The sequence below is a fragment of the Pagrus major genome, chromosome 5 (assembly GCF_040436345.1).
Source record: "Pagrus major chromosome 5, Pma_NU_1.0".
Taxonomy (NCBI): Eukaryota; Metazoa; Chordata; class Actinopteri; order Spariformes; family Sparidae; genus Pagrus; species Pagrus major.
The window spans coordinates 5,950,624-5,974,325 of record NC_133219.1 but is presented as its reverse complement, the minus strand read 5'-3'; the positions used below and the strand labels follow the sequence as shown (position 1 = coordinate 5,974,325).

The 23,702-nt window shown below is 41.2% G+C and overlaps 1 protein-coding gene across 3 annotated transcripts in view; it reads left to right on the top strand.

Annotated features, from left to right (window-relative positions):
- Window positions 1-22,914, top strand: part of ep400 (E1A binding protein p400) — a 33,203-nt gene extending 10,289 nt beyond the window's left edge. The window contains exons 20-53 of one of the 3 annotated variants that reach the window (XM_073465582.1): window positions 94-280; window positions 531-700; window positions 826-1,013; window positions 2,670-2,954; window positions 4,292-4,456; window positions 7,586-7,738; window positions 7,979-8,049; window positions 8,165-8,454; window positions 8,770-8,972; window positions 9,442-9,611; window positions 10,540-10,736; window positions 10,821-10,932; window positions 11,046-11,357; window positions 11,958-12,032; window positions 12,685-12,819; window positions 12,913-12,957; window positions 13,127-13,280; window positions 13,470-13,702; window positions 13,818-13,991; window positions 14,083-14,130; window positions 14,232-14,368; window positions 14,616-14,672; window positions 14,767-14,845; window positions 16,256-16,432; window positions 16,521-16,566; window positions 16,647-16,753; window positions 16,918-17,116; window positions 17,201-17,352; window positions 17,964-18,203; window positions 19,158-19,332; window positions 19,611-19,759; window positions 20,322-20,483; window positions 20,586-20,663; window positions 21,910-22,914. In XM_073465582.1, the coding sequence (XP_073321683.1) occupies window positions 94-280; window positions 531-700; window positions 826-1,013; window positions 2,670-2,954; window positions 4,292-4,456; window positions 7,586-7,738; window positions 7,979-8,049; window positions 8,165-8,454; window positions 8,770-8,972; window positions 9,442-9,611; window positions 10,540-10,736; window positions 10,821-10,932; window positions 11,046-11,357; window positions 11,958-12,032; window positions 12,685-12,819; window positions 12,913-12,957; window positions 13,127-13,280; window positions 13,470-13,702; window positions 13,818-13,991; window positions 14,083-14,130; window positions 14,232-14,368; window positions 14,616-14,672; window positions 14,767-14,845; window positions 16,256-16,432; window positions 16,521-16,566; window positions 16,647-16,753; window positions 16,918-17,116; window positions 17,201-17,352; window positions 17,964-18,203; window positions 19,158-19,332; window positions 19,611-19,759; window positions 20,322-20,483; window positions 20,586-20,663; window positions 21,910-22,227 (5,443 nt within the window). In that variant the 3' untranslated portion in view covers window positions 22,228-22,914. Of the gene's footprint in view, window positions 1-93; window positions 281-530; window positions 701-825; window positions 1,014-2,669; window positions 2,955-4,291; window positions 4,466-7,585; window positions 7,739-7,978; window positions 8,050-8,164; window positions 8,455-8,769; window positions 8,973-9,441; window positions 9,612-10,539; window positions 10,737-10,820; window positions 10,933-11,045; window positions 11,358-11,957; window positions 12,033-12,684; window positions 12,820-12,912; window positions 12,958-13,126; window positions 13,281-13,469; window positions 13,703-13,817; window positions 13,992-14,082; window positions 14,131-14,231; window positions 14,369-14,615; window positions 14,673-14,766; window positions 14,846-16,255; window positions 16,433-16,520; window positions 16,567-16,646; window positions 16,754-16,917; window positions 17,117-17,200; window positions 17,353-17,963; window positions 18,204-19,157; window positions 19,333-19,610; window positions 19,760-20,321; window positions 20,484-20,585; window positions 20,664-21,909 lie in introns of all 3 variants that reach the window. The other 2 variants (XM_073465581.1, XM_073465583.1) reach the window with 2 other exon arrangements.
- The last annotated feature ends 788 nt before the right edge of the window (window positions 22,915-23,702 follow it).

The following is a 23,702-nucleotide window of genomic DNA, read 5'->3' as shown; positions in this document are numbered from 1 at the left end:
AAAATATATGTTTCATGATATCCGTTGCTTCTTTCAGTTGTTTGTCATCTTGTCTTTCATAATGATGTCTTCTGTGATGGTGTGCTCCCATAGAGCCCAGGAGGCGCTGAAGACGGGCCATTTTGTCAGCGTGCTTCAGGTGTTGATGCAGCTACAGCGAGTGTGTAACCACCCTGAACTGGTGGCACCCAGAGAGAACAGCAGTTCCTACTTTAGCTCCTCTCTACAATACAACGTCCCAATGCTGGTGCTGGAAGCTCTTAAGAATGACTCAAGCAAGGTATACACTTCTGCTTTGCATTGCTGTTGTGCACCACAGTGGTCACGGGTCCGGTTTAATTGTATAAACTCAAATATGATGACAGCCTAATTGGTAAAGGCCCTGAATGTCTGTGCTGAAAGGATTAATCGGTTAGTTGATGAACATAAAATGTATCCATGAATGTATGTCTGCCTGCCTGTATATGTTGAATCAATCTGTATTGATCTGTTTCTGCTGCTGTCTTTTATCTGATTATCCTCTATCCTAGATTGCAAGCATGTCCATATTTGATCTAATCAATAACGAGAACAGACTAACTCGGTATCAGACTGAAGAGGCAGTTCCCAAACTAAAGGTCACTCAGCAGCTCATAGAGGAAATCTACACTGGTCCAGATCCAACACCACGACCCAAGCCATGCTCGATAAAACCCATGAGGTCAGTAATAAAATCTCCAAGTAACATGACATGGTTGATGTGGAGATCTTTGGACATTTGCGAATTGCTCTAAAATATAAATTTAAACAACATGATCATTTGATTTGACTTTTATTTCTGTTTAGATTGTTCCAGCCAGTGCAGTATGGAACAAAGCCAGAAGGTCGTCTGGCTGCCATCACAAGCACAGTAGGCCAGCGTCCTCCAACGAGCTCTCCAACTACGAGCACCTCTGCTTCCACCAACAGCCAGTCAGCCCAGCCCAGGGGCAAGTCCCCCGTTAGCACTGCAGCCACTACAGCCACTTCTCATGGTAAGACCATTTTGGGAACAGTACTCAGTAAAGCATAGGACATTTTGTTTTCACAATGGTTAACAGATTCAGGACGCTGTCATCTAACAATAAACTTTAAAAGAGAAACCTAACCACCAATTTGTATTTTATCAGTGCCTTTACCTAATGTGCTTATGCTATTTTTATCCTTCTGATGTGTGCTTTATACAATGTTATGCTGCATGATTGTGGCGCTGTTTGGATTTAAATGGATATGATTTACTGTGTCATGCTGAAAAAAAATCATTAACTACCCATGCTGTCATGTTTACTTTAGTCTGTGCAGTGCATTTTAAAAACATATACAGTCAGTGTGATCATATTTATGCACAGTGCTGCCAAATGTTATGAAGATGTTTGAGACACCATCATTTGCAGGTTTCACAGGTCACAAAGGTTTCTTTTGCTTACATTTCTACTTCCATGCAGCAGTGGTGGGCTGGCCACAGTGTTTCCCTTTATGGCACCACAGCCATTAGGGAAAGGCTACATGTAAGGCTTTCATGGCGAGGCAGCTAGAGCTTCCCTACCCCTGATTTCCTGTAACTGCTTATTCATTTGAAAATGATTGAAAAGTTATGCAAGTGGTAAAATTGCAAAAGGAGGATATAATGAAAGAAGCAATAGACAGTGAATTTGAAGAACTGCAGATGAAAGGCACTTACTGGTTGAGATGCACTAAATACTGTCACAGCAATGACATTCTTTGTCAGGTCATTTATTTTTCAACCATCAAATTTGGGGCTCATTGTCAATTAACCTGTCGATGATTTTCTCAATTAATTGATAGTTGTTTGGCCTGTAAATTGTCAGAAAATGGTGAAAATGATGATCTGTATTTCCCAAAGCCCAAGATGATGTCCTGAAATGCGTCTCACTAAAAATGTGATATTTCACCTGGATGGATGGGGTTTTATAGGATGTAGCAGTACATCCTGCCAGATCTTTTCTGCCAGAAAGGCTTCAGGGAGTCAGATGATATATTAAATAGATATCTTCATTTTTTGTTAGGTTAGGTTTCGGCAACAGACTACCTGGTTAATTTTCAGAAAAGATCGTGATTTGTACTAAAGTAATAACTCAACATTCAATTTTGGTTTCACACAGGACACAAAAAGGGATAATCACAAAATGTTTAAAAAATCATCTCTGTTTTAAAGTTACAAGTGACAAGACACCCAGTGCGAGCTGACAAGAGCACGCATCAGTGGCGCATCACTCTGTGTGACGTGGGATATAAGGCGCTGCCCCTGTGCAAATGCCAAGTTGTTAGGTCCCTTATTGATCTTGTTTTGTCTACAACCCCAAGATATTTAGTTTACTGCCATAGAGATGTCAAGAAACCAGAAAATATGCATACTTAATAAGCTAGAATCAGAGAACTTGGGTAAGGAGGATCTTGTGGGAGGATTTTTCCCCCCAAAAATGTAGTAGTTGCTGCTGTAATCAAACTGTTAGCTATTATTAATCTATCAGTGGGCTAATCAATAACATTTCTACCCTTGCTTGCTGTGTCGGCCCACCACTGCTGAGGAAATAGATGGAGGAAACTGTTTGATCGTACTGATGACTTGACTAAATATTGGGATACCCCTAACATGTAGTCCCATACCCCCATTGCCTTGTACTTCACAGCGGCTGGAACAGCTACTCAGAGAGCCCAGACTACCCCTCCTGTCAGCAGCAGCAGCAACACTGCCGCCTCCACTGTAGCCTCCTCTGGGAACACGGGCATTGGGCAGCATGTGCTGGGGGCTGCCTCTGTGGCCTTGGGCACAGTTGTGGGATCTATAGCCCCTATCAACCAGCCTGGACTAGCACAGATCCCCAGGCCAGCTCTTGCCCCCAGCCATGCCATCCAGCCCAGCTTACTGTCCCAGAGGCTGGTTCTTACATCTCAGGCCCAGGCACGGTTGCCTAGTAAGTGGCCTTCCCTCCCCTCCCCTCCCCTCCCCTACCTCTGAGTATTTCCCCATCCACCTCTGGCACAACAGAATGGACTGCTCTACACTGAGGCCTTCACTTGGGGCACTGCTGATATGTGTTCAGTCTATATTCCTCCAGAGAAATGACTTTGTACATACGTGCAGTGGTAGCAGCACTGCAGTAGGTGGTGCAACAATTTTGGTAATGGGCGAGTCACCATGTATCATGTATGAATAATTATTACAAAACATGGTAAAAAAGAAAAACATAATAAAGGTCCCTTTTAATATTAGATCAGTAGACATATCAGCAGCATCTCCACACCCTCAGCATTCTCCAGTTTCTTTCTCAAAGCCTGCATGCACACTATGAACAACCCACTTATGTTACACCACATATCACTAGACTATTTAACTTAATTATAATGTCCTCCCCCTTCATTTTAATAATTTTTTCTCCCAGTTTACTAATATTCTTTTGTCTCTTGCATCAGCCCAGCTGCAGGAAGAAATCCCAAAGCTTTGGTTGTTTCATTTTTTTCTTTGCTGGTGTTATGATTTCACTCTGATATTGAGCATCACTGCAAAGCATGTGGAAATGGTCTCAAGAAAACCCTTTCTGCCTCAAATGTGAACAGAGAAACCTTTTCAGTAACAACACACAGTATTTAAATTTATAAAAAGAACATTTTTTGTAATTCCAACTTTGCGTTTTGGAACTAAAATTGATTCTTGAAGTGAACATGTTTTTAATATAATTTTTAACCCAGCAGGTGTACATAGATAATTAGCAATTTGTACATACCTTAATTTAGTTGATAAGTTGTGTGTATGAATTAACGGAATTAACAGGAACAATCTATTAAGGGATGTCAAAAACTGCATTGTTTAACAACCATAATCTGCAGTATATCAGAGGTATATGCAAACCATTTCAATTGTCCACAGCTTGAAAATTTAAGAATATTATTAATGTTTGACACCAATCCCTAAATTTACTTGCTGGTGACCAGTGTGTTGCCTTGAAAAGGAAGTCAACTGCAGTGCTTTATATACGTATATGTATGTTTCAGGCTCTCTGTCTCACCTGAGGATTACCCTTGTAGCCATTTTCTTTCCCCTTCAGGGTTTTTTGAAGTAGGAGCTGCTATGGTTCTGTTGTGGAGGGCGGCTGTGCTTGTTCCTCTGATTAATCCACCCTGGTTCTGCATGTTTTGTCTCTTTCTCACCCTTTAACTAACTGATGCAGTTTATTGGTTTATAACTGTGAAAAAGTCAGTTACTTCTTAATGCTGTGTTTGATGAAGTGTCTGTTCTTCGTTTCAATTGAAGGTGGAGATGTGGTGAAGATCGCCCAGCTGGCCAACATAGCAGGCAGTCAGAATCGTATCTCCCAGCCAGAGACTCCTGTCACTCTGCAGTTTCAGGGTAACAAGTTCACTTTGTCCCCCAGCCAGCTTCGCCAGCTCACCACTGGGCAGCCCTTGCAGCTCCAAGGTACACTCGGTAATGTACATCCCATTGTCACACTAAACATAATTCTCTTCATTCTTTCCTTGGTGTGCTTTTGACATTCTTGTGTTATTCACCTGCTTTTTGATAATTGTCACATAGTAGTATCCATTTTTTAGACCTTAATATCTTACTATGGATCCTAATTCTACCTGTCTGAAAGTCCTCAAGTAATTGGAAGATTCCAGGTAGCCTACCATATCGATGCAACTTCCCTGGTTCATTCTGGCGGGGGACATTTTTGCATTTCTCACTCCCCATGTTTTTGACCTTTCTGTTGTCAGCTGTCAGTAAAAGTCTGAATGCCAAAAAAGTCCTTTTTTAAATTGCCTTGAATACAGTGAAAGATAAACAAGTTCAACTGAATTTAAATGGCATTTTTTGGTCTAGTACAGCAGTTAATCTGTTTATCACGTGTCCTGTGTTACCCTTTGACTGTCATATTGATGACTACCTAATTCGTAGTGTGTGCAATCTATTACCACAAGGTGGCAGCAGCAGCATTATAGTGCAATAGTGACACAGCATTATACCCTAGTGCAGGGGTCTCAAACTGCCGGCCCCGGGCCACTTCCTTCCCAGCGGATCCATTTTAGATTTTACTGGGAGTAGTTTTATTCAGTCTGTGGAAGTAATGGACAAGAAGGAGCTGTTAGATAAAGAGCTTCAGGCAACGGTGCACACCTCCAACTTATCAGAAAGGTAACTTTTCCCTTATCAATGTTATCGGGTTACCTGTTATGAGTTGAAATCTGACATGTTGCCAAACAGGCAACAGTTTGTTTTATGCTTTGACTACAAATCCGCCGCCATCGTCTTGTCAGTCAGCTAAATGTGACTCCTTTTGTGCTGCAGCTCTGTTGCTGGCCCCACTGTTGCAGGGAGTAGACATTCACTGCTTTTAAACATAAAAAACACTGTCAAAACTTAATACAGATGCCTTGCCTTTAATTTTTTGTGTAAACATAAAATGTAGTGCATTCAAATGAGGTAGAATGTCAGTGCTGGACCTGTAAAAACTTTTGAGTTCGAGTTTAGAGGCAAGTAGCCATTCAGCTTATTCATTCAGCTGAAAATATCTAAATCCTCTTAATCTCCCTCTTAATCTAAAGTAAACAAACTGACACAGACAGGTAACTGCTGTACGTTAACGTTAGATATGTAGCAGCCATACATGCGCGACAGACTTTAATCAATGTCACGTTTTTCAGTGTAGACTAAGAATGACTAACGTTACATCAGAGGTATTTTTTTCGTAAAGTAATTCTCCACTCCATGAAATTACCCTCCAAGCATTACTCTGGCAATAGAGTTGGAAAATATGGGCTACCTTTAAAACATTGCGGTCCCGGGGTAACGTTAAACGTTGGAACAGCTGATTTTACCAGAGGCTGACAAGTGTGGCATTCAAGTCATATCTAGTCTTGCATAGCCAGACCCCTCTCATCTGACCCATTGTCAGTTTATTCTCCCAACAAGTTATCTAGTCTTGAATATATAACAACACACGAATCACCTTGTCCACGATAGGGACAGGGCACTGAAGGGCGCCAGGCAGGCAGGAAAAGAAACCATTCTGTTAACGTTACTTAATACTGTATTTACCAATGTTGCATTCTCTACTCCAAACAATCCAGCCACGTAACTATCCATCTAATCATGAAATGAAATCGCACACTCTATGATCCTCCTTACCCGGGGAATATGCACAAATATTAATGGTTTGTAAGAGGCCCATTTAACAATGTAACTGGATGTACAACAGAAGTAATCCTGGCCAGTTCAGCCACAGAACATTGCATTGTCCATTGTAAATAGAACAGATTCCAACGATGTAATCCACTAAATCACATGTTTCCAGATCTTGTGTCTTGATATCAAACAGACAGCCACTGCTAGCTTTTCAACTCAAATTAAAGACTGTGTCCTGCACATCTCCAAAGTTACTCTATTTTACTGACGTAACAAAGCCCGAGTTTCACTGTAACTTATCACTGAGAGGGTGGGAGAGAGAGAGACGGCCCTAATGTTCAGTTTAACAGTTAAATAAAGTTAATACCAAAGATGTTCAATTTCAACAGTGTTACATTTAAAAAAAAAAAAATATATATATATATATATATATATATATATATATATATATATAATATATATATATATATATATATATATATATATATATATATATATATATATATATATATATATATATATATAAATTTAAAATATAGGTATAGATGACTATGTTGTACCTGTCCAGCTTTCACCAACAAAAAATAATCGCCATTTTAATTTTATATGTGTATATATATATACATATGTATATGTATATATACATTTTTTTTATTTTGATCAGCTTTTTCCTTCTCCTAACTATTGTTATTTTATATTCGTCCTTAAAAATCGGTCGACCTCTAGTATGGAGTGCAATTTGCGAGAACAAGCTGGCATGTTGCTTGTGTTGTTGTGAAAACAGTGCGCTGTGGGCCCAAAAAATTTGTGACCTTAAAATCAAATCAAATTATGGATTTGGAGTCATGACACACCGACACATTAGGTTTTCTGCTAGTCTCCCAACTTATCAAACATGAACACACGTCTTGTCTTTCCCCCTAGCTTGTTTAACGAGTAACCAAACAAACATTCACCGGTGAAAAGTGCACTGCAATCACCAGCTTGCCTCTAGATGGCTAATTAGCTGCTCCGATGCAGCACATTTAAAACTAAAATTTCAATTCAGTTCTTGACATGTAGCTACAGCACAAGGTTGTTTACTTTGTCTCTCGTTGTCTTTTTTGTAATACTATAAAAAATCTGTCAGCCTGTCAGCTGATGTCAAACAAACAGACATAAAAACATGACGTATTTAACATTTAAAACACGACAATGACATTATTTTTGACTGCAAAAAGGAATGACTAAATGTGATTAACCCAAGTAGTTGGACTTTAGTGTCAGGAGTTTTATTGTTGTGGAACTTTCTTTGATGTACTATTTTTTCTGTCTTGTAGCGCAAACCTAATTTCAGATTGTGTATTGTAATGCCATTCTAGCAAGTGTTGGGTTTTGAGAAGGCACCTCTTAAATTTGTTGTTTAAATTGTCGTGGATTTAGGCAACATCCTGCAGATTGTGTCAGCTCCAGGGCAGCAGATCATCAGGCCCCAGGGATCCATGGTTATGCAAACAATGCCACAAGCTGTTCCTGCCACCAATGCCTCAGCAACACCTGGCACACCTCATCCTGCACTCTCAACAACCCAACCAAGTGAGTCATCTTCAGTGAAAATATTGCATATCTCTGATTAACTGCCTTTTATTTAGTAACATCATCCAAATTCCAATATGTTATTATAATGCTGAAAGTTAATGCATTTTTGATAGACATAAAATCTTCACATTTATACCCTTTTCCCACACAGTAGGTTTAACACTCATATTTGTAAAAACAACTTTTGTAAGTTGATGGAATTTATTCTTCTGTTAACATTGTGCATTTCTTTTTAAGTACTGGGTGCGACTACGAATGCCACATCATCCCCCTCCAAGCTCACTACTACAACTCACACTGGCTCTCAGGTCAGTACATTACTTTTAAGCAGAGTCATGTTCACAGGCATTTTACAACATACAGACTAAATATTTGAATAAAAATGAATAATTTTAGTAATATGCAACATCTCTCACTGTCCAGGAGTCTTCAGAAGAAAAGACGCAGCAGCTGAAGGAGCGTTTAAGACGTCTGTTAGATGCAAATGAGCGGCGCTGTAGCCGTAGAGTGTTGTATGGGTCAGACCTGCTGCAGGCATGCACTGTGAGCTCAGAGCCCGGTCACTCTGCCCTGACAGCTGAAGGCTGGAGGTGGGTGGGTAGAGAGAGCTGCATCAGGGCCCAGAGAACCTGCGTGGCTACCACCTCTACACTGCAGTCAACTCTGCTCTCTGTGGAGGACCGCCTGGAGGCTGCCAACAGCCTTATCAAGAGGTACTTCAGCCCAGAATAAAAGCCTCCTGTATTCATTAATGAGCTACCCAGCATATATGAATAGATATAGGTACTTTATTGATCCAGGGGGAAATTTAGACATCGTAATAAAATACCTTAGTAACATACCATTAGTTGGGTAACGAGCACTTTTTATCCGGTATTAGTAAATCGTCTCTTCCACCATCTTAATGACTTACCTAACAGTGTTTTATCACACTGCAACTCCATCTGTTTTATTTCTTAATCGAAGTAATGGCTATCTGATGTAAATATATGTACCTATAAGCGTGGACTTCTATTCTCATGTTTTAGGCTGGTATGTGTGGTGCCTCCAGCTGTAGCCCCACCTCCTCACCTGTATGCAGCCAATCCCCCGGTTCCCTACAGCCTTGAGAAGAAGTCTCTTCAGCGTCGGCTACAGGACGCGTCTGCCCCTCACAGTGCTGAGATCCACCACTTGGCTTCCAGACATCTCTTCCGTTGTCCTGACATGCAGCTAATGCAGATGGATTCAGGTTAGCCCAACAAGGGACTGAAAAACGTATAAACGTATAAATCTAAAAACCTTTATGAATAACTACAACATAGCTAGTACCTAATATGTATTACATGTTAGAAAATACACCACTGTAATCTTTATGCCTACACAGCTTGAGTAATTCATCCCAAATTTTGTTGAGTACGCTCTTCATACACAATCGTCTCTTGGACACTAACTGCAGTGACGTGCTCACAATATTTCAATGTAATTTAACAGAAACAGTGCTGACATCATCTGTCTGCGCTTCAGGGCAGTTTGTAGGAAAAATACAATGAAAAAGTGGGGCTGTAAGGTTTAGAGATTAGGTTTTTCCATGCTGTAGTATTCTCAGTCAATATATTGTAAAAACCTTACTGCTGCTGATTTAAACCTTGCTGAAAACCACAAACTGAAACATTTCACCCTGCAAAGAAGAATAACTTCCGATCCTTTCTTTTCCAAAGGTAAACTGGAAGCTCTTGCCATTCTGCTGCAGAAGCTTCGGTCAGAAAGCCGTCGTGTCCTCATCTTTACTCAGATGGTGAAGATGCTTGACATCCTGGAGGCCTTCCTCGATCACAGGCAGCTCACTTATGTGCGGGTTGATGAAAGCTTCACTCCTGATGAACGACAGGTAAAATCTCCACCTTTCAAATTGGTTCTGACGTCCCATATTGAAAACAAGCTTTTAGCTGAACTTAAGTCAGTGTTAATAACATAAAAAATGTACTGTTGTGAGACTGGAAATGAGATGTAGAATTAGGACAAGAGTGTATATAGCTTGTCTGTCTTTCCTCCTCATGATCCAAGAACATTCTTAATCCTTTATCTTGCATATGAGCAGGTCAAGTGTTAAAGCCAGTAGTCATATGAGACCCAAGAATGGGTCACATGTTACATAAAACCATTAACATTCTTGTTATATAAATGGCCCTGTCATACTCAAGATGGCTCTTTCTGTATTCACGCAGCATTATTTTGAACCACAAAAAAACATAAATTGCCACTGTCACTAAACTCAGACAGGTACATCCAGATTTGATAGGTAACCATACATTTGTGTGCCTCCCTGTCTACCACCGGGACCTCCCGGTGTCAGGGACAAACTATGTTGGTCTCTTCCCTCCCAGCTGGATTTTGTTCCTCCTGGGCCTTAAGAGATGCAGACATTAGTGGTCACAGTCTTTACTATTTGCCGCTACGCACCTTTTCCAATAGTGAAATGTTTATAGTCTGTCTCACCTGTCAAATTGAAATCTTAAATTCTCCTGTCCTCATCTAACCTGTGGTCTATTATGTAGTCCCTATTGTTTCTGGGTCAGTTAATTAGACCTGGTGTTGCAGTAAGAAATAAAGATGCAGAAAACTAATGGCCACAGCAGTCACATCAAAATGGATAATAAAGATGAGATTAAACTTAAATGACCCTGTGGGGAATTTAAATAAAATAGTGTACTGCTACAAAGCACTGAGGTAAGCAAAGAAAATCTTAGTAAAAATGTTTTTTAAAATCTTATCCTTTGTCCCAATATGTTCATGTGCTTGCTACTGTATCCCTGCAGGAGAGTATGAAGAAGTTTAACAGGAACAGGAAGGTGTTCTGCAGCATCCTGACCAACCGCTGCTGCGCTGCAGTTGGGACTGTGTTCGATGCAGATACCATTATCTTCTACGACACAGATCTCAATCCCAGCATGGATGCCCGCACCCAGGAGTGGTGTGACAAAATCGGACGTTCAAAGGATATACACATATACAGGTAATATTATCAGCACAGGATAATCTGATTTAGTTCTTCTTTTTTGAAAGACTTTGGTGCTAATTTTGGTTGTATGTTTCTCAGGCTGGAGAGTGGCAACTCCATTGAAGAGAAGCTGTTGAAGAACGGCACCAAGGACCTAATCAGAGAGGTGGCTGCCCAGGGTACTGACTACACCTTGGCTTTCCTCACACAAGTAAGATGAACTCAGTTTATTGTTTGTTTGTTTTTTACATTTATTTGATCTATATAACCCTATATGTATATATTTCAGCATATAGTAACTGACCTGATATTTTGTGTTTGTAGCGGACAATCCAGGATCTGTTTGAGGTGGAGGCAGGCTCAGGGGAGAAAGTGGAGGAGTTTGTGGTTCTCCACCAGGAGCCTTCGGCCTCTGAAGCAATCTCTCCCAGAGTGGCTAGACCATACATCCAGGCTCTCCACAGCATAAACCTGGATGCCCAGCAGGAAGAGCAGCAGCAGCAGCAGAAGAAAAAGGAGGAGGAAGAACAGGAGGAATTAGCAGGCAAAGATGCAACAGAAGATGACCAGGAGTCAGAGAGCCAAGTGAAAGAAGAGCCTGCTCACAAAGAGGAGCTGAATGCAGTCATGGAACAGGTAGCTTTTCTGTTTTCATATACTGTTTGGGAAATGAGAACAAATACAAGAAACAGGAGGGAGGAATTAGATCAGAGCCGGCTCTAGCCATTTTGGTGCCCTAGGTGAGATTAAGATTTCGAGATTTGCCTATTTATTACAGCCAGCAGCAGCAACAGTTAGCCAAATAAGTTAACAGACTTCACTTTCAGATGATTCGTAAACATCCTTAGCAGCTAACATAGCTTCATTATCTAGCATTATTAGCTAGTTAAGCTTTATGTCAATTTGCTAGTAGAAATGAAACATCTTTATACAACACAGCATTTTTTCTAATGATAAGAAAGATGACATTCCTCTATATTGGGATTTATTTTTCTCCTCCTCTTTCCTCCATTTTCTAAATTTCGCACCTGAAGGCTTGGACCATTTCATTATAATAAAAAAAAAAGAAATATCATCGACATGTCAGTAAATCATCAGCAACACCCCTCCAGCATGTGGTGCTCTAGTCGACCGCCTATATGGCCTATGCCAAGAACCGGCCCTGAATTAGATTAATATTATTTGTCTGTTTGGTCTTACTGACTGAATATTTGCATTTCCTTATCCCTCAAACAGCTCACACCAATTGAAAGGTATGCCCTACATTACCTGGAGTACCTCCACATCAGTGACGATGAAGCTGTTCTCAAGGTAACTTAAACTGTAAAAGAACCAAACAATTTCTTTTTTTTATTTATGTATATTTGCAATCCATATTAACTGTAGTATAAAGGACTGGTTTTGAGAGATTGATTTTATGATCCAAATCCATTTTAATTTGAGTGATCCGATATCACAGATCTGATAACGAGATAATTCAATATATGCCTTTTATTGTGGATGTTTGTCAGGGTCCGACCTGTCAAGTGCCAAAATGCAGGTAGATTTTTCTGTTAAGTGAGGAACTCTCTCAAGGCTGTCTTCCACACAGACTGAAGTGCACTTTAATGCACCTGGCAAATGCTGAAATCTATATTCACATGGCCACAAAGGTTGTTTAAAATGTGAAAGTTTCTATTTTTTTCCTTGTTTTCCTTTGTTGAAATGCATGTGCACTAGGCTAGAGGGTTGCTTGTACAATTAGCAGAATTATTTCTCTAAGAATTTCTTTCATCACCAAGTAAGATAGATGTTGTAACTGAACTATCTCTACCTGAACTGATATTGAATTTAATCAGTAGAGTAGGGATCAGTATAGATGTGAAAATGTGTCCATTAATCAACTAATCATTTCTCTCGCTGTGTTGGTATTTCAGTGTGCATTTTTACTGACTGATTTTACTTTTGTGTTTATTTTCATCAGGAGCAGTTGGAGTGCTCCAAGAGAGGCTGGGAGCTGCAGCAGCTGCAGAAGCTGAAGGAGGAGGAGGAGGAGCGGCAGATAATGGAGGGAGATGAAGATCTCTTCACCTACACCAGAGAAGATGCCTACAACATGGTGGGTGGAAACTGTGATCTCTGCTAATCTAACAAGTATTGGTGTGTTGAATGTGTGTTGAGTTGACATTAACCATTTTCTGCGTTTGAACAGGAGTATGTGTTTGATGCAGAGGACGGCCACACAGAAATTATGCCGGTAAGACTGCAAATGTGATATAATGGGGGAAAAAATTAATTCTGGCATATATTTTGAGTGACGAAATTGAAGTATTTATTAATTAATGTAAGAACAGCACCAGTCTCCCTAATCACCAAGTCTCGCTCTGTCTTCTGGCTATATTCTGACGTGTGATTTTCCAACACAGGTTTGGACTCCACCTACACCACCACAGGATGACAATGACATTTACATTGATTCTGTGATGATGTTGATGTACGACACCACACCCATGCCTGAGTCCAAGCTACCTCCTGTCTACATCCGCAAGGAGCAGAAGAGACTCAAGATGGATCCCACAGGTGAGGCCGATCAGCCATTAAGGTCTTCACTCCTTCAGACAACAATATGTCAGTTTACCTTTACTGACTAAATGTGTCTTTTTAGAAGGAAGAGTTTTAAAAGACCTTTTAAGAGTAGATGCATGCAGAGGTGTCTTTGCAGGTGAGTTTGGTATGTCTATTCTTACTGGAGGTTGTTTGTGCAAGCAGCAGCCAGAAAGAAGAAGAAGGGCCATGGAGAGACGGTCATTCCTCCTCGCTCCCTTTTCGAGAAGGCCAGCATGCTGAAAGTTCGCCGTGAGGGAAAGGACCAGAAAAAGAACTTCTCCCTCAAGCAGCAGGCACCCTTTGCCAAGCCCCTTCCGTCGCTGGTTAAACCTGCCATGGAGGCCGGCCAGGACAACCCAGAGTGGCTTATCAGTGAGGACTGGGCTCTGCTTCAGGTACTGCATCCATTCTTTCCAAGTTATATGCGATGGAAATTAATACATCTAGGATTGCATGTCACAATGTACATTATGATATCTACATTCCATGTTTACACTGTGTGTCTGACAGGCTGTAAAGCAGCTGCTGGAGTTGCCTCTGAACCTGACCATCGTGTCTCCTGCCCACACTCCTAACTGGGATCTGGTGAGCGATGTGGTGAACTCCTGCAGCCGCATCTACCGCTCCCCCAAACAGTGTCGCAACCGCTACGAGAATGTCATCATTCCCAGGGAAGAGGGCAAGGTAATGGACAGAGCCACTCTGCTTTGCTGTAAAAGTGACTTACTCACCTTGTACTGTTTTGTCTAAACCACGTCTTTAACTTTTTTTTCAGTTGGTGTATGAGGCAAACCCCAAGAAGAAAACCAAGAGCATATACAAGGTACCTGACCTGGTCTTAGTATTTAATAAATGTTTCCGTGCTCTTGAATTTGTGGCCTCACTTTTGTCGTTTCTTTGCTTCATGTTTGGTTCCACACTCAGTCGAAGAACAGCCGTCCTCTGAGGACCTGTCAGATCTACACACAGGACGACAATGCCACACACATTCAGCTCTACAATAGCCGCTTTGAACTCATGAAGATCATTGCCAGCAAGAGGAGCCCACCAATCAAACCACTGTAAGTACTGATGATTGTCTGTTATCAGTGAATGTGTCTCAGAGGGAGCTGAGACCTGAGAAATAATGACATTTCTTGCAACACCCTGAAAGTGTAAACCATCTCCCATACTAGCTATGGGGTTATTGAGTGTGATATGATCTGTGTTTGATCTTGAAATTCTGATAGATGAATAAACTGTAACTGGATATGTCCTTTTAAATGTATTAACTTTATAACTTAACTTTTAACTTTATTCTACCTACAGGCTTGGCATGAATCCATTCCAGAAGAATCCCAAACATGCCTCAGTCTTGGCAGAAAGGTGTGTTTAATGTTGCCATTTTTGTACAGTTGGTGCCTAAACCTTACATCCAGAATTAAAGAAAAAGTCTAATAGCTGTTTTTATTCTCTTCAGTGGGATCAGCTACGACAAGCCCCTACCTCCCATTCAGGTGGCATCACAACGTGCTGAAAGGATTGCCAAGGAGAAAAAGGTGATCATCTGCAATGTGTAGGATACATTTAACCACGTGCTATGGCTCTCGAGGAGTATACATCTTATTTCAGTGAATCAAGATAGTATTTTGGTTTGAATGTTAACAGAGAAATCTGTTGTTATAGTCTTCACTTGGTGTGACAGCCTGCACATTTGTTATGCCAAAGCACAAGTCGTTTATCATAGAAGGGTAACACACACAGAGGGCTCTAATGAGGTGCTTATCACTGACAGCAGACTAGAAATAAAAAAAAGTGTTGCACATTCTCAGGCCTTCTTCAAGATCAAGGATCCTTTACGGATTGTGATGACATCGATTTTGAAATAGGCCTGAGGGCATAAACGTCATCTAAGTCACTCGCCAGAGTGTGCAACGCTTTTTTCACTTAATATTGTACAAATATTTGTCTATCCCTTTCAGACTGCAACTGTTCCATTCAAGTACAGTTTTATACCTGTATGTTACATTATGCGGTGTTCCTCCGAGGTTGACAACTTTGGAGCAGCTAAGTTACAGGGATCCAGTCAGAGTACACAGAACCATCAGTACTACAACTTGTTCGGCACAGTGGTGAATAAATCTCCAGTTTCGGGAATAAAGCACAGAGAAACAAATGCATGCATGACTGTATGGAAATACAACGCAAGTTAGCTAGACTACCCATTTAGCTTAAGGGCACTGACACACCTGGCCAGCGGTGACTGTCTGTGGCCCTAGTTATTGCAGTGTGCCCTGCACTGGTGGTGCTAGTTGGCCCTTGTTGCCAGCTTTTTGGCAAACTGAGCTTGTTGAATCTGCAACAGTGCCGTTCGGTGAGAGAAATCACTCTGAGTGGCTGTTTAACTAACCGAATCAGTGCATGAGAAGAAAACAGAAAAGGAAATCGAATGCCCCTTAAGTCTGTCACTGTAGTATCCATGATTTCACCCATTTAGTGTTGTTTCTCACCGCCACCTCTTTACCAGTGGTTTTTGCGACTTTTTAGCAGTCATATCCTGATTAGAAGCGGCTATATTAGTGAGAGTGGTGTGGAAATTAAGCTGCTTTATCGTAACAACAGTTTTTTCTTCTGGTTTCCCTTTTTGAATGACGTATACAGCCCCCCCCCCACCCCCCCACCCCCCCCACCCCCCACCCAAGGCAGTGGTAGGGTAAACACTGTTATGAGTACTGACATGTACTTTCCACAAGAAGAGAAATTGGATCGCCCTGATAATTCAAGGCACACTGATTTTTAAAGTACCAAAGTAAAAAATAAGACCAACACATATCGATTTTACTCTGGGTTTCTTCAGGGTCAATAGAAGCGTGAATCAGAAGCATCTGTTAGGGATTCGTATCCAAGAAGTGCTAATTTTTTATATTTACTGACATGTTTGCTTTTGTGCATTGTATGTATGTTTGCAGGCCCTTGCTGAGCAGCAGAAGGCTCAGCAGTTGGCCCAGCAGCAGCAGGCCGGAGCTCCTCAGGCCCAGGCTGCACCTGGCCAGGCTCAAGCTCCTGCTGCTGGCCAGGCTCAGGCTCAGGTCCCTCAGGCTGCCACTGTAACCGGAGCTACTGCTGTGCCTAATGCAGCAGTTCTGGTGAGAATTAAACATCCTCCACTTAAATGCCTCTACATATAGAACGATCCAAAACAAGACTCTTACACAGACATTTAATGTTTTTCAGGCTGGAGCCATAAAAAATGCCACGGTTGGCACAACCATCCAGGCTGGTACGTTGACACATGTATGGTTCACATTACAGAGTTGTTGGTGTTCCAGCAGTTAATTCGTTTCTCTTTGTTTCTTCCAGCCACTGTAGGAGGGAATGTGATTGTGAACACAGTTGCTGGAGTTCCTCCAAGTCCCTTCCAGGCCAACAAACGCCTGGCATCTCCAGTCATCCCAGGCACCCTGTCTGTGAGTCATGCTCATTTATCACTGCTGCTCTGGCTTAACTCTGCTGCCTACTGACTAATAGGAATTCATGACGCAGAATGTACACCTACTACAGCCTGTAGACAGAGTGGCCGTTACAAGTGTTGGAACCTTTACTCATTGTGCTTTTTTTGTTGTTGGTCCAGCCTGCAGCTGGAGCTGGAGCCCAGGTGGTCCATGCACAACAGAGGGCCGTCACTGCTGCCGCCCCTGCCGAAGTGGTCGCCATAGCTACGGGTCAGGGTGTTCGAGCCGTTACCCCAGTGACAGCATCTGCAGTAGTTTCTACCACTCTGAGCCCAGTGCAGTCACAGACTCGTCCACTGGTCACTCAGGTCACATCAGGTTCTGAACTGAACACTTTTCTCTGAAAGACATCCTTCGATTCAGTGTTTCTCAGATCTGTCTAATCCGCTGCCCTCAATCCAGCCACAGGTATGCCGCTCTCACAAGCAAAGCCTCTGACCCCAGCCCACCTGCAGATGATCCGTCAGCAGCAGCTGCAGCAGCACCAACAGCAGCAGCAGCAACAACAACAGCAGGCGGCTTCCCCACAGATCAAAGGTGTCGGCAAACCACAGGTACACCACCAATAAAAATGTTCTTCTTCTTTTTCAAAGATCCTTTTTTGATTTATTCAAGAAAAGGGTTTACTCAGGACAGATTTGAGAAACCGAACTTTGTAGCAAACAATGAGTTTATTGGACACTGTAATCTTTCTTTATGGTTAGTATGACTTGAACTTGCCTAAATTTAACCTGAAAAAAGCCAGCAAGATGAAGTCAAGCTGTTTTTGTAAAATACCCATGTCTTTTAAAAGAAGAATCTTAAAATGTAAATGACAGTTGTTAGGGCTTTAAACCAATGATCTGTCGATCTTGACAAATCCAGATGTGATAGTCTTACAATGGCATAGCAGCTGAAAGACTAATGTTTAAATTGAAAATAAAATCAAATTGTAAATTTAAAAACAAATAAACTAATCAATCCAGGGATTTAGAGAAGTGTGACAGCCCTAGGAATCGGTTACTTCGACATATTAGCAGGTTCAACTGATATATTCTTTGTCAGCATGATCACAGTGATTGAAGTATTTCAGATATACCCAGTAAGCAAAACAAAGGAGGGTAAGGATTGTAGCAAAAACATGTGTACTGTTAACATGTCCTTAACTAGTAAACTGTGTTTACAGGAGTTGTTAAAGTTGCACAAGCACAAGTTGCAGCTGCAGCAGCAACAGCAGCAGCAGCAGGTGGCAGCAGCCGTGGCAGCAGCAGCAGCTCAGGGCCAACAGGCTGCAGGAGCCCAGCAGGCCACTCAGGTGCAGCCTGCACAGGCTGCCCAGTCAAACCCACAGTTGGCAGTGGCAACACCCAGACCTGGAGCTGTGCTGACCGGCACAACCGTGGCCAACCTGCAGGTGGCCAGACTGGTAAGACTGTGATGAGAATAAATTGATTATACATCTATAAAGATATCACAACACTTAAAAGAAGTTGTGGAAATAATTTAGGAATCTTACACTTACTGGTCTTTCTCAAATAATTGAAAAGATGAGATGAATTGTATTATTAAAACTAATAAAGTTGTTGTTAATGTACAGCATCAATGTCAACATCAATGTGTATTTTTGTTCACCTATCCACCAAAAGTATTAGCTGTTTTTCCATCTAATCATCGTGGGAATTGAAGCAAAAATGTGAAAAGAAAAAAGGAAAGAATATAAAAATAATCCATCAAATATTCCATCAACTTGGAGAATAAACTAGGCTACACAAAGCATAGTTTCATCAGCAGTTGGTGGAATAGGCTAAATTACACAGGACTATAATAAACCAAGTAGAGGAAGTAAAGGGCTGCGAACAAGAAACAAAACCAGTTGTTTGCCATTTGCCAATAAATGTCAAAGAATAAGAAGTGGATGGATTATCATGGAGGAAATGTTTGGTTCCCTCATCGATACCTGTCGCTACTACTAGCCATGTTTTCACGTGTTATGGTAGTATCCACTAAGAAACCACCAACAGAAACAGCTTATTCTTCTCTCAGAGCGGAAAAAGGGGATCATTCATGTGAGTTTGATATTTGCTACATCAGAATTTATTCGGAAAACCTGTTTCCGTGTCTCATTAAGCGCATTAACTCTTTTTGGGAAAAGGCAAAAACAAGCTCAAGCTAGCATAGCATTTTCGTCAAAATTAGCTGTTTCCATCAACTTTTTCTAATGCGATACCTTTTACAAGTTTTACATAAAATACGTTGATGGAAACGAGGCTCCTCTGAACATTCTGTCCCTTTCTCTCCTCTGTTCATGTCGGTGTTGGAGGTTGTTGGAGGTTGTTGGAGGCTGTGGCAGCATTAACACTGGTTGTGTTTTCTCTCACAGACTCGAGTGCCCACTCAGGGCCAGATTCAGGCCCAAGCAGGACAGACGGCCCAGGTGACCCTCACCAAGCCTCCTGTGGTCTCTGTGCCAGCTGTGGTCTCATCAGCTGGGGTCACCACGCTGCCAGTCACTGTAGCAGGCATCAGTGTGGCTATTGGTCAGGCCCAGAAAACAGGTGTGTTTAAAGTTTGTGTTGGAATTTTTTTCTATGACTTTGACGTGATTGTTGCTCCCCATGTTGCTCATTGATCACTTGCTGTTATTTTAATCATGTGTCTGTTCTTGCCCAGTAGACTACTCAAAATAAGTTAGGGATATTAGGATATTTTAGTGTTTCACTTAATTTTTTATTCCGTGACATATAATAATCCCTAGCTCATTTTGAGTAGTGTTATACACCACTGTACGTGAGCGTCTTAAAGTTCCTATGTTATTCTTTCTCCTTTGTGTCAGGTGGGCCTGTGCTGACGCCGTCCTTCCCTCAGATGCAGGTCCAGCAGCTGCTTCAGATGAAGAAGCAGCAGGCAGCAGTTCAGGCAGCAGCTGCTGCCCAACAAAAGGCAGGGCAGCCACAGCAAGGACAGACCACTGTACAGCAGAAGGTGAACACAATGCAGAAACACACACTGGAGTTTCAAATATTAACAACTAACAACAAATTTCTTAGGAATAATAATATAGTACCTTTTAAAAACAGTCTTCAGAGTGCTTTGACAGACACCGCAAAAGGAGGATACTCAGGAAGACAATATTACAGAATAAAAGACAAATAGAAACAATCTTAGAAATTGAGAAGAATAAAAGGATAGAACGACTAAAAGGAATAAAACAACAAATATCACATAAGCGCAAGTCTAGAAAAATGTGTATTGAGGAGTGATTTAAAAGAAGCTGTAAGCCTTACCTCCTCGGGTAGGTTGTTCTAAAGCCTACCTTTGCCCCTTTACATTTAATCCTCGACTTTGAAACGGTCAGAAGGGCCCCCACCTAAGGATCTAAGGCTGCAAAGTGACTCATGCAGTCAACATTTCAAAGCAGCAAACACAGCATATACACAATCTTTTGTCTAGCTTAATTATATCAGTTTAGTGAAAATATTTATTGATTATAAAAATAAAGAGAACCATGTTCCTGTAGTAATTGTAGCTGTGCTATTTCCCTAAGATCGGCACCCAGCAGGTGACAGTGCAGGCTGCCCAACCGGCCCAGCAGCAGCAGCAGAAGGTGACCTACGCAACCACACAACTCCAAACAGGAATCAAGACCCAGTTCTTTACTACATCCATCGCCCAGGCTCAGAAACCCACCGGAGCCCAACAAATCCAGGTACATCATCATTGGCAGTCAATACCGCAAACTAAATATTTGCAGGTAAACACTGGGGTTTGTGTGTTGATGTGAAGTTTTCCTGTTTACTTCTCTTATCAGGTGGCTAAGCTCCCACAAATAGTGCAGCAGCAATCCACTGTGGCCAACCTCCAACAGATCGTGTCTTCTCCTCAGCAGGTAGGGGTTTCAGCTGAATTCTGAAGGGAACTTCTGTATGCCTCTTCATCTGAACATGTCGTGAACTCTGTCCTGAAGCTGTATCACATCCTCGGGCTGTGTCTTTATGCTCCAAGTTTAAGATTAAATGTAGCTACCTGCCCTGCCTGAGGCAAGGCTTAGAATTTTCATTTCAATTCATCATTTAAACTATATGCTGCCTTTATATCACATTTTGTATAGTCAGGGATAATGCTAGACTAGGTGTCCATTATTTCCTGATTATGGACATGACATACCATTAACCTTTTATTTTCATGATTTTCAATTAAAATTTATATATTTTCTCCATTTCTCAAAACCTTTTTTCCCTGGCAAAAACTGAGGGTTTGACTAATACCTGAAACAATCATTACCATCCTATAAGTTTCTTTTTCAATGAAAACATTGTTCACTACTGTAGTAAATGGGACGAACCTCAGATACAACTTAGCAGTGGGAGATAATTGCTCAGCAATATTTAGAGTCAGAAACATTGTGTACGGTTGACAAACTGTAAATATAATTTGACGGTATGTTTAACAACAAGATGAGCTAACCAGCCGTGTACAGTCTGCAGCCAAAGAGAGTTGAATATCGAATGAGATCTGTGATAGGGTACTTCTCACAGCTTGCATCCTGGGTGTTCAGAGGATGAAGGACTTCAGTCATTATTGTAAATAAGATATGTTTTTTTTTTTTTTTTTAATTTATTTCTAATGTCGGGATGTCTACAGCCAGCTGATGCCAATGCCACTCATTTTAGATACAGGCTATGGACTGCATTACTGTGACGTTGTGCTAACCACAACAGTCTTTTATGTAACAATTCGCGGTTCATTTGCATTTTGTAGATATGTGAAATTGTGACACCCCTAATATCTAAACAACAGTGTTATCTCAGACTAACTGCTAGTTGTGGGTTAACTGTGCTGTCATTTTATGTAGTCTGTGGTCTAACAGGTAAATTAGGTCTCCAACCTTATGTTAGTGAAAGGGTTATTAATGTGATATGAAAGCATCAAACATGCATTTAAGATACATTAGATGAATACACTTTGAAATAACATCATGACAAAAGAGGAATAAATTGTATGTAAACTAACATTTATTGAGGTATGTGTCACTTCTTTGTAAAAGCAGCAGAGAGCTTTTAAATGCACTGGAATAGATCACATCAAACCTGCAAAACAGGACAGATAAATATTTAGTAATTGCTTCTCCTCAGATCCAGGCTCAGACTGTGACTCTGACCCAGGCAGCCACGTCAGCTCCTGCTCAGGTGCAAATGATTCCCACTGGGACAGCGACCGCCCAGGTTGTCGGGCAAAAGATCATCCAGCAGCAGGTGGTGACTGCAGCCACCTCCCCCCAGATCCAGACACCTCCCCCTCACAGCCCCGCCCAGCAGCCCGCCACACCCTCTGCTGCTGAGTCCCCGGTGCAGCAGCAGCCCACTCAGCCCCAACAGCCCATCAAGGGTCAAGCTCGCCAGGGTGGCATCAGGGCCAAAACTCCTGCCAAGCCCAGCGGGGGGAGCAGCTAATGAAACAAGTGATTTTCTGACAGTACTGAAGTTCTGGATCCCACATCAGCTGATGCCAGAGACTCCCCATCACATTGTTAACCGCACCACACCTTTACCTCTTCTTAACCTGATTACAACAGTGTTCAACATTACACAGAACAATTTCAACTAGCCTGGCAGATCGATCACAGCACTGCTGCCAATAATAAATCTGGTGGGATCGTAAATTTTGCTTTACTGAGTCAATATTTACTTCAACTCTTTGTTTTTTTTGAAATGTGGAATGTTTCTTGAAAAATCCCCCCTCCCCCCAACCACAACCCAAAACAACAAATGACAGACATGCCTTCAAAGTGATGATTATATTGTTTCCTAACAGATCTCTGAAGCTTATGGGTAATTCTGTGTTGTCAATTAGATTAAGTGTATTCATAAATAGTCCTTTTTATGTCTAATTCCCTTGTCTATAGATACTGAATGGAGAATAATGCACGTTCCTTTAGTCATTTGTTTTTTATTGCAGCAAATACACTGTAAACATGTACTTTAGTATTTTGTGTTTTCTCATAAATTGTCTTTTTTTATTGATGTCAAGAGAAAAAAAACTGTAAATATCAATGAAAAACATTTGTACTTGTAAAGTAGTCGTGTTTTCATTGGGTTTTTTCAGCCTAATTGTAATAAAGTGTTTTGTTTTTATACACATTCATCTTTTTTCCTTTCATTAAATCTGTTGTAAGTCCTTGGAAATCTTGTGAATTCTTATAACACGCTTCCTGGGTTTGTTACAGTTTCAACACTGAGCTGGAATGATCAGTGCGCCAGTTGTTCTTACAGACTCTGGAGGTTGTAATCATTTGATACTTCTGCTTTTTTCAGACATTAATTTAAAAACTCCTGGAGACAGACGGGATCTGGAGCTATCGGTTTCAGGTGGACAAAAACAATCGAGAACACATGAAATTTTTCTCAAAGGCGGCTGTAGCTCTTCAGTCACAGTTTTGCGTTGTCAATCCTGCTTTTTACACATCTTGCTGTTCGACAGTCTGAAGATGCAACGAGACTAGAAAGCCCTGCTGAGCACTGTCTGCTTGGCCTGGTCGGCTGCTGACTCTGGCAAATATGTCAGCTGAGCAAGTCAGACAAAAGGGCAGATGAGCTGAGGATTAACAATCAACAGAGATGTAAAAGTACCCAGAATTCCATCTCGAGTAAAGTAAAGATATTGTGTTAAAATATTACTTTGGCAAAAATCAGTGACCTAGGCGAATAGTACTTTAGTTAAAGTTTTAAAGTATCTGATATGAACTTGAGTATCAAAAGTATTTTTTTTGCCCAAAAATGTACTTGAGTATGAAAAGTAAAAGCAAAATGATACATACATTTACATGTGTGTATACACTGAATACTATGGGTTGTCTGACTATTGGATTCAGTATTCAGAGTTTCAAATTTTTTTTGTTTTATCCAATTTGTGATGAAATAAATAAATT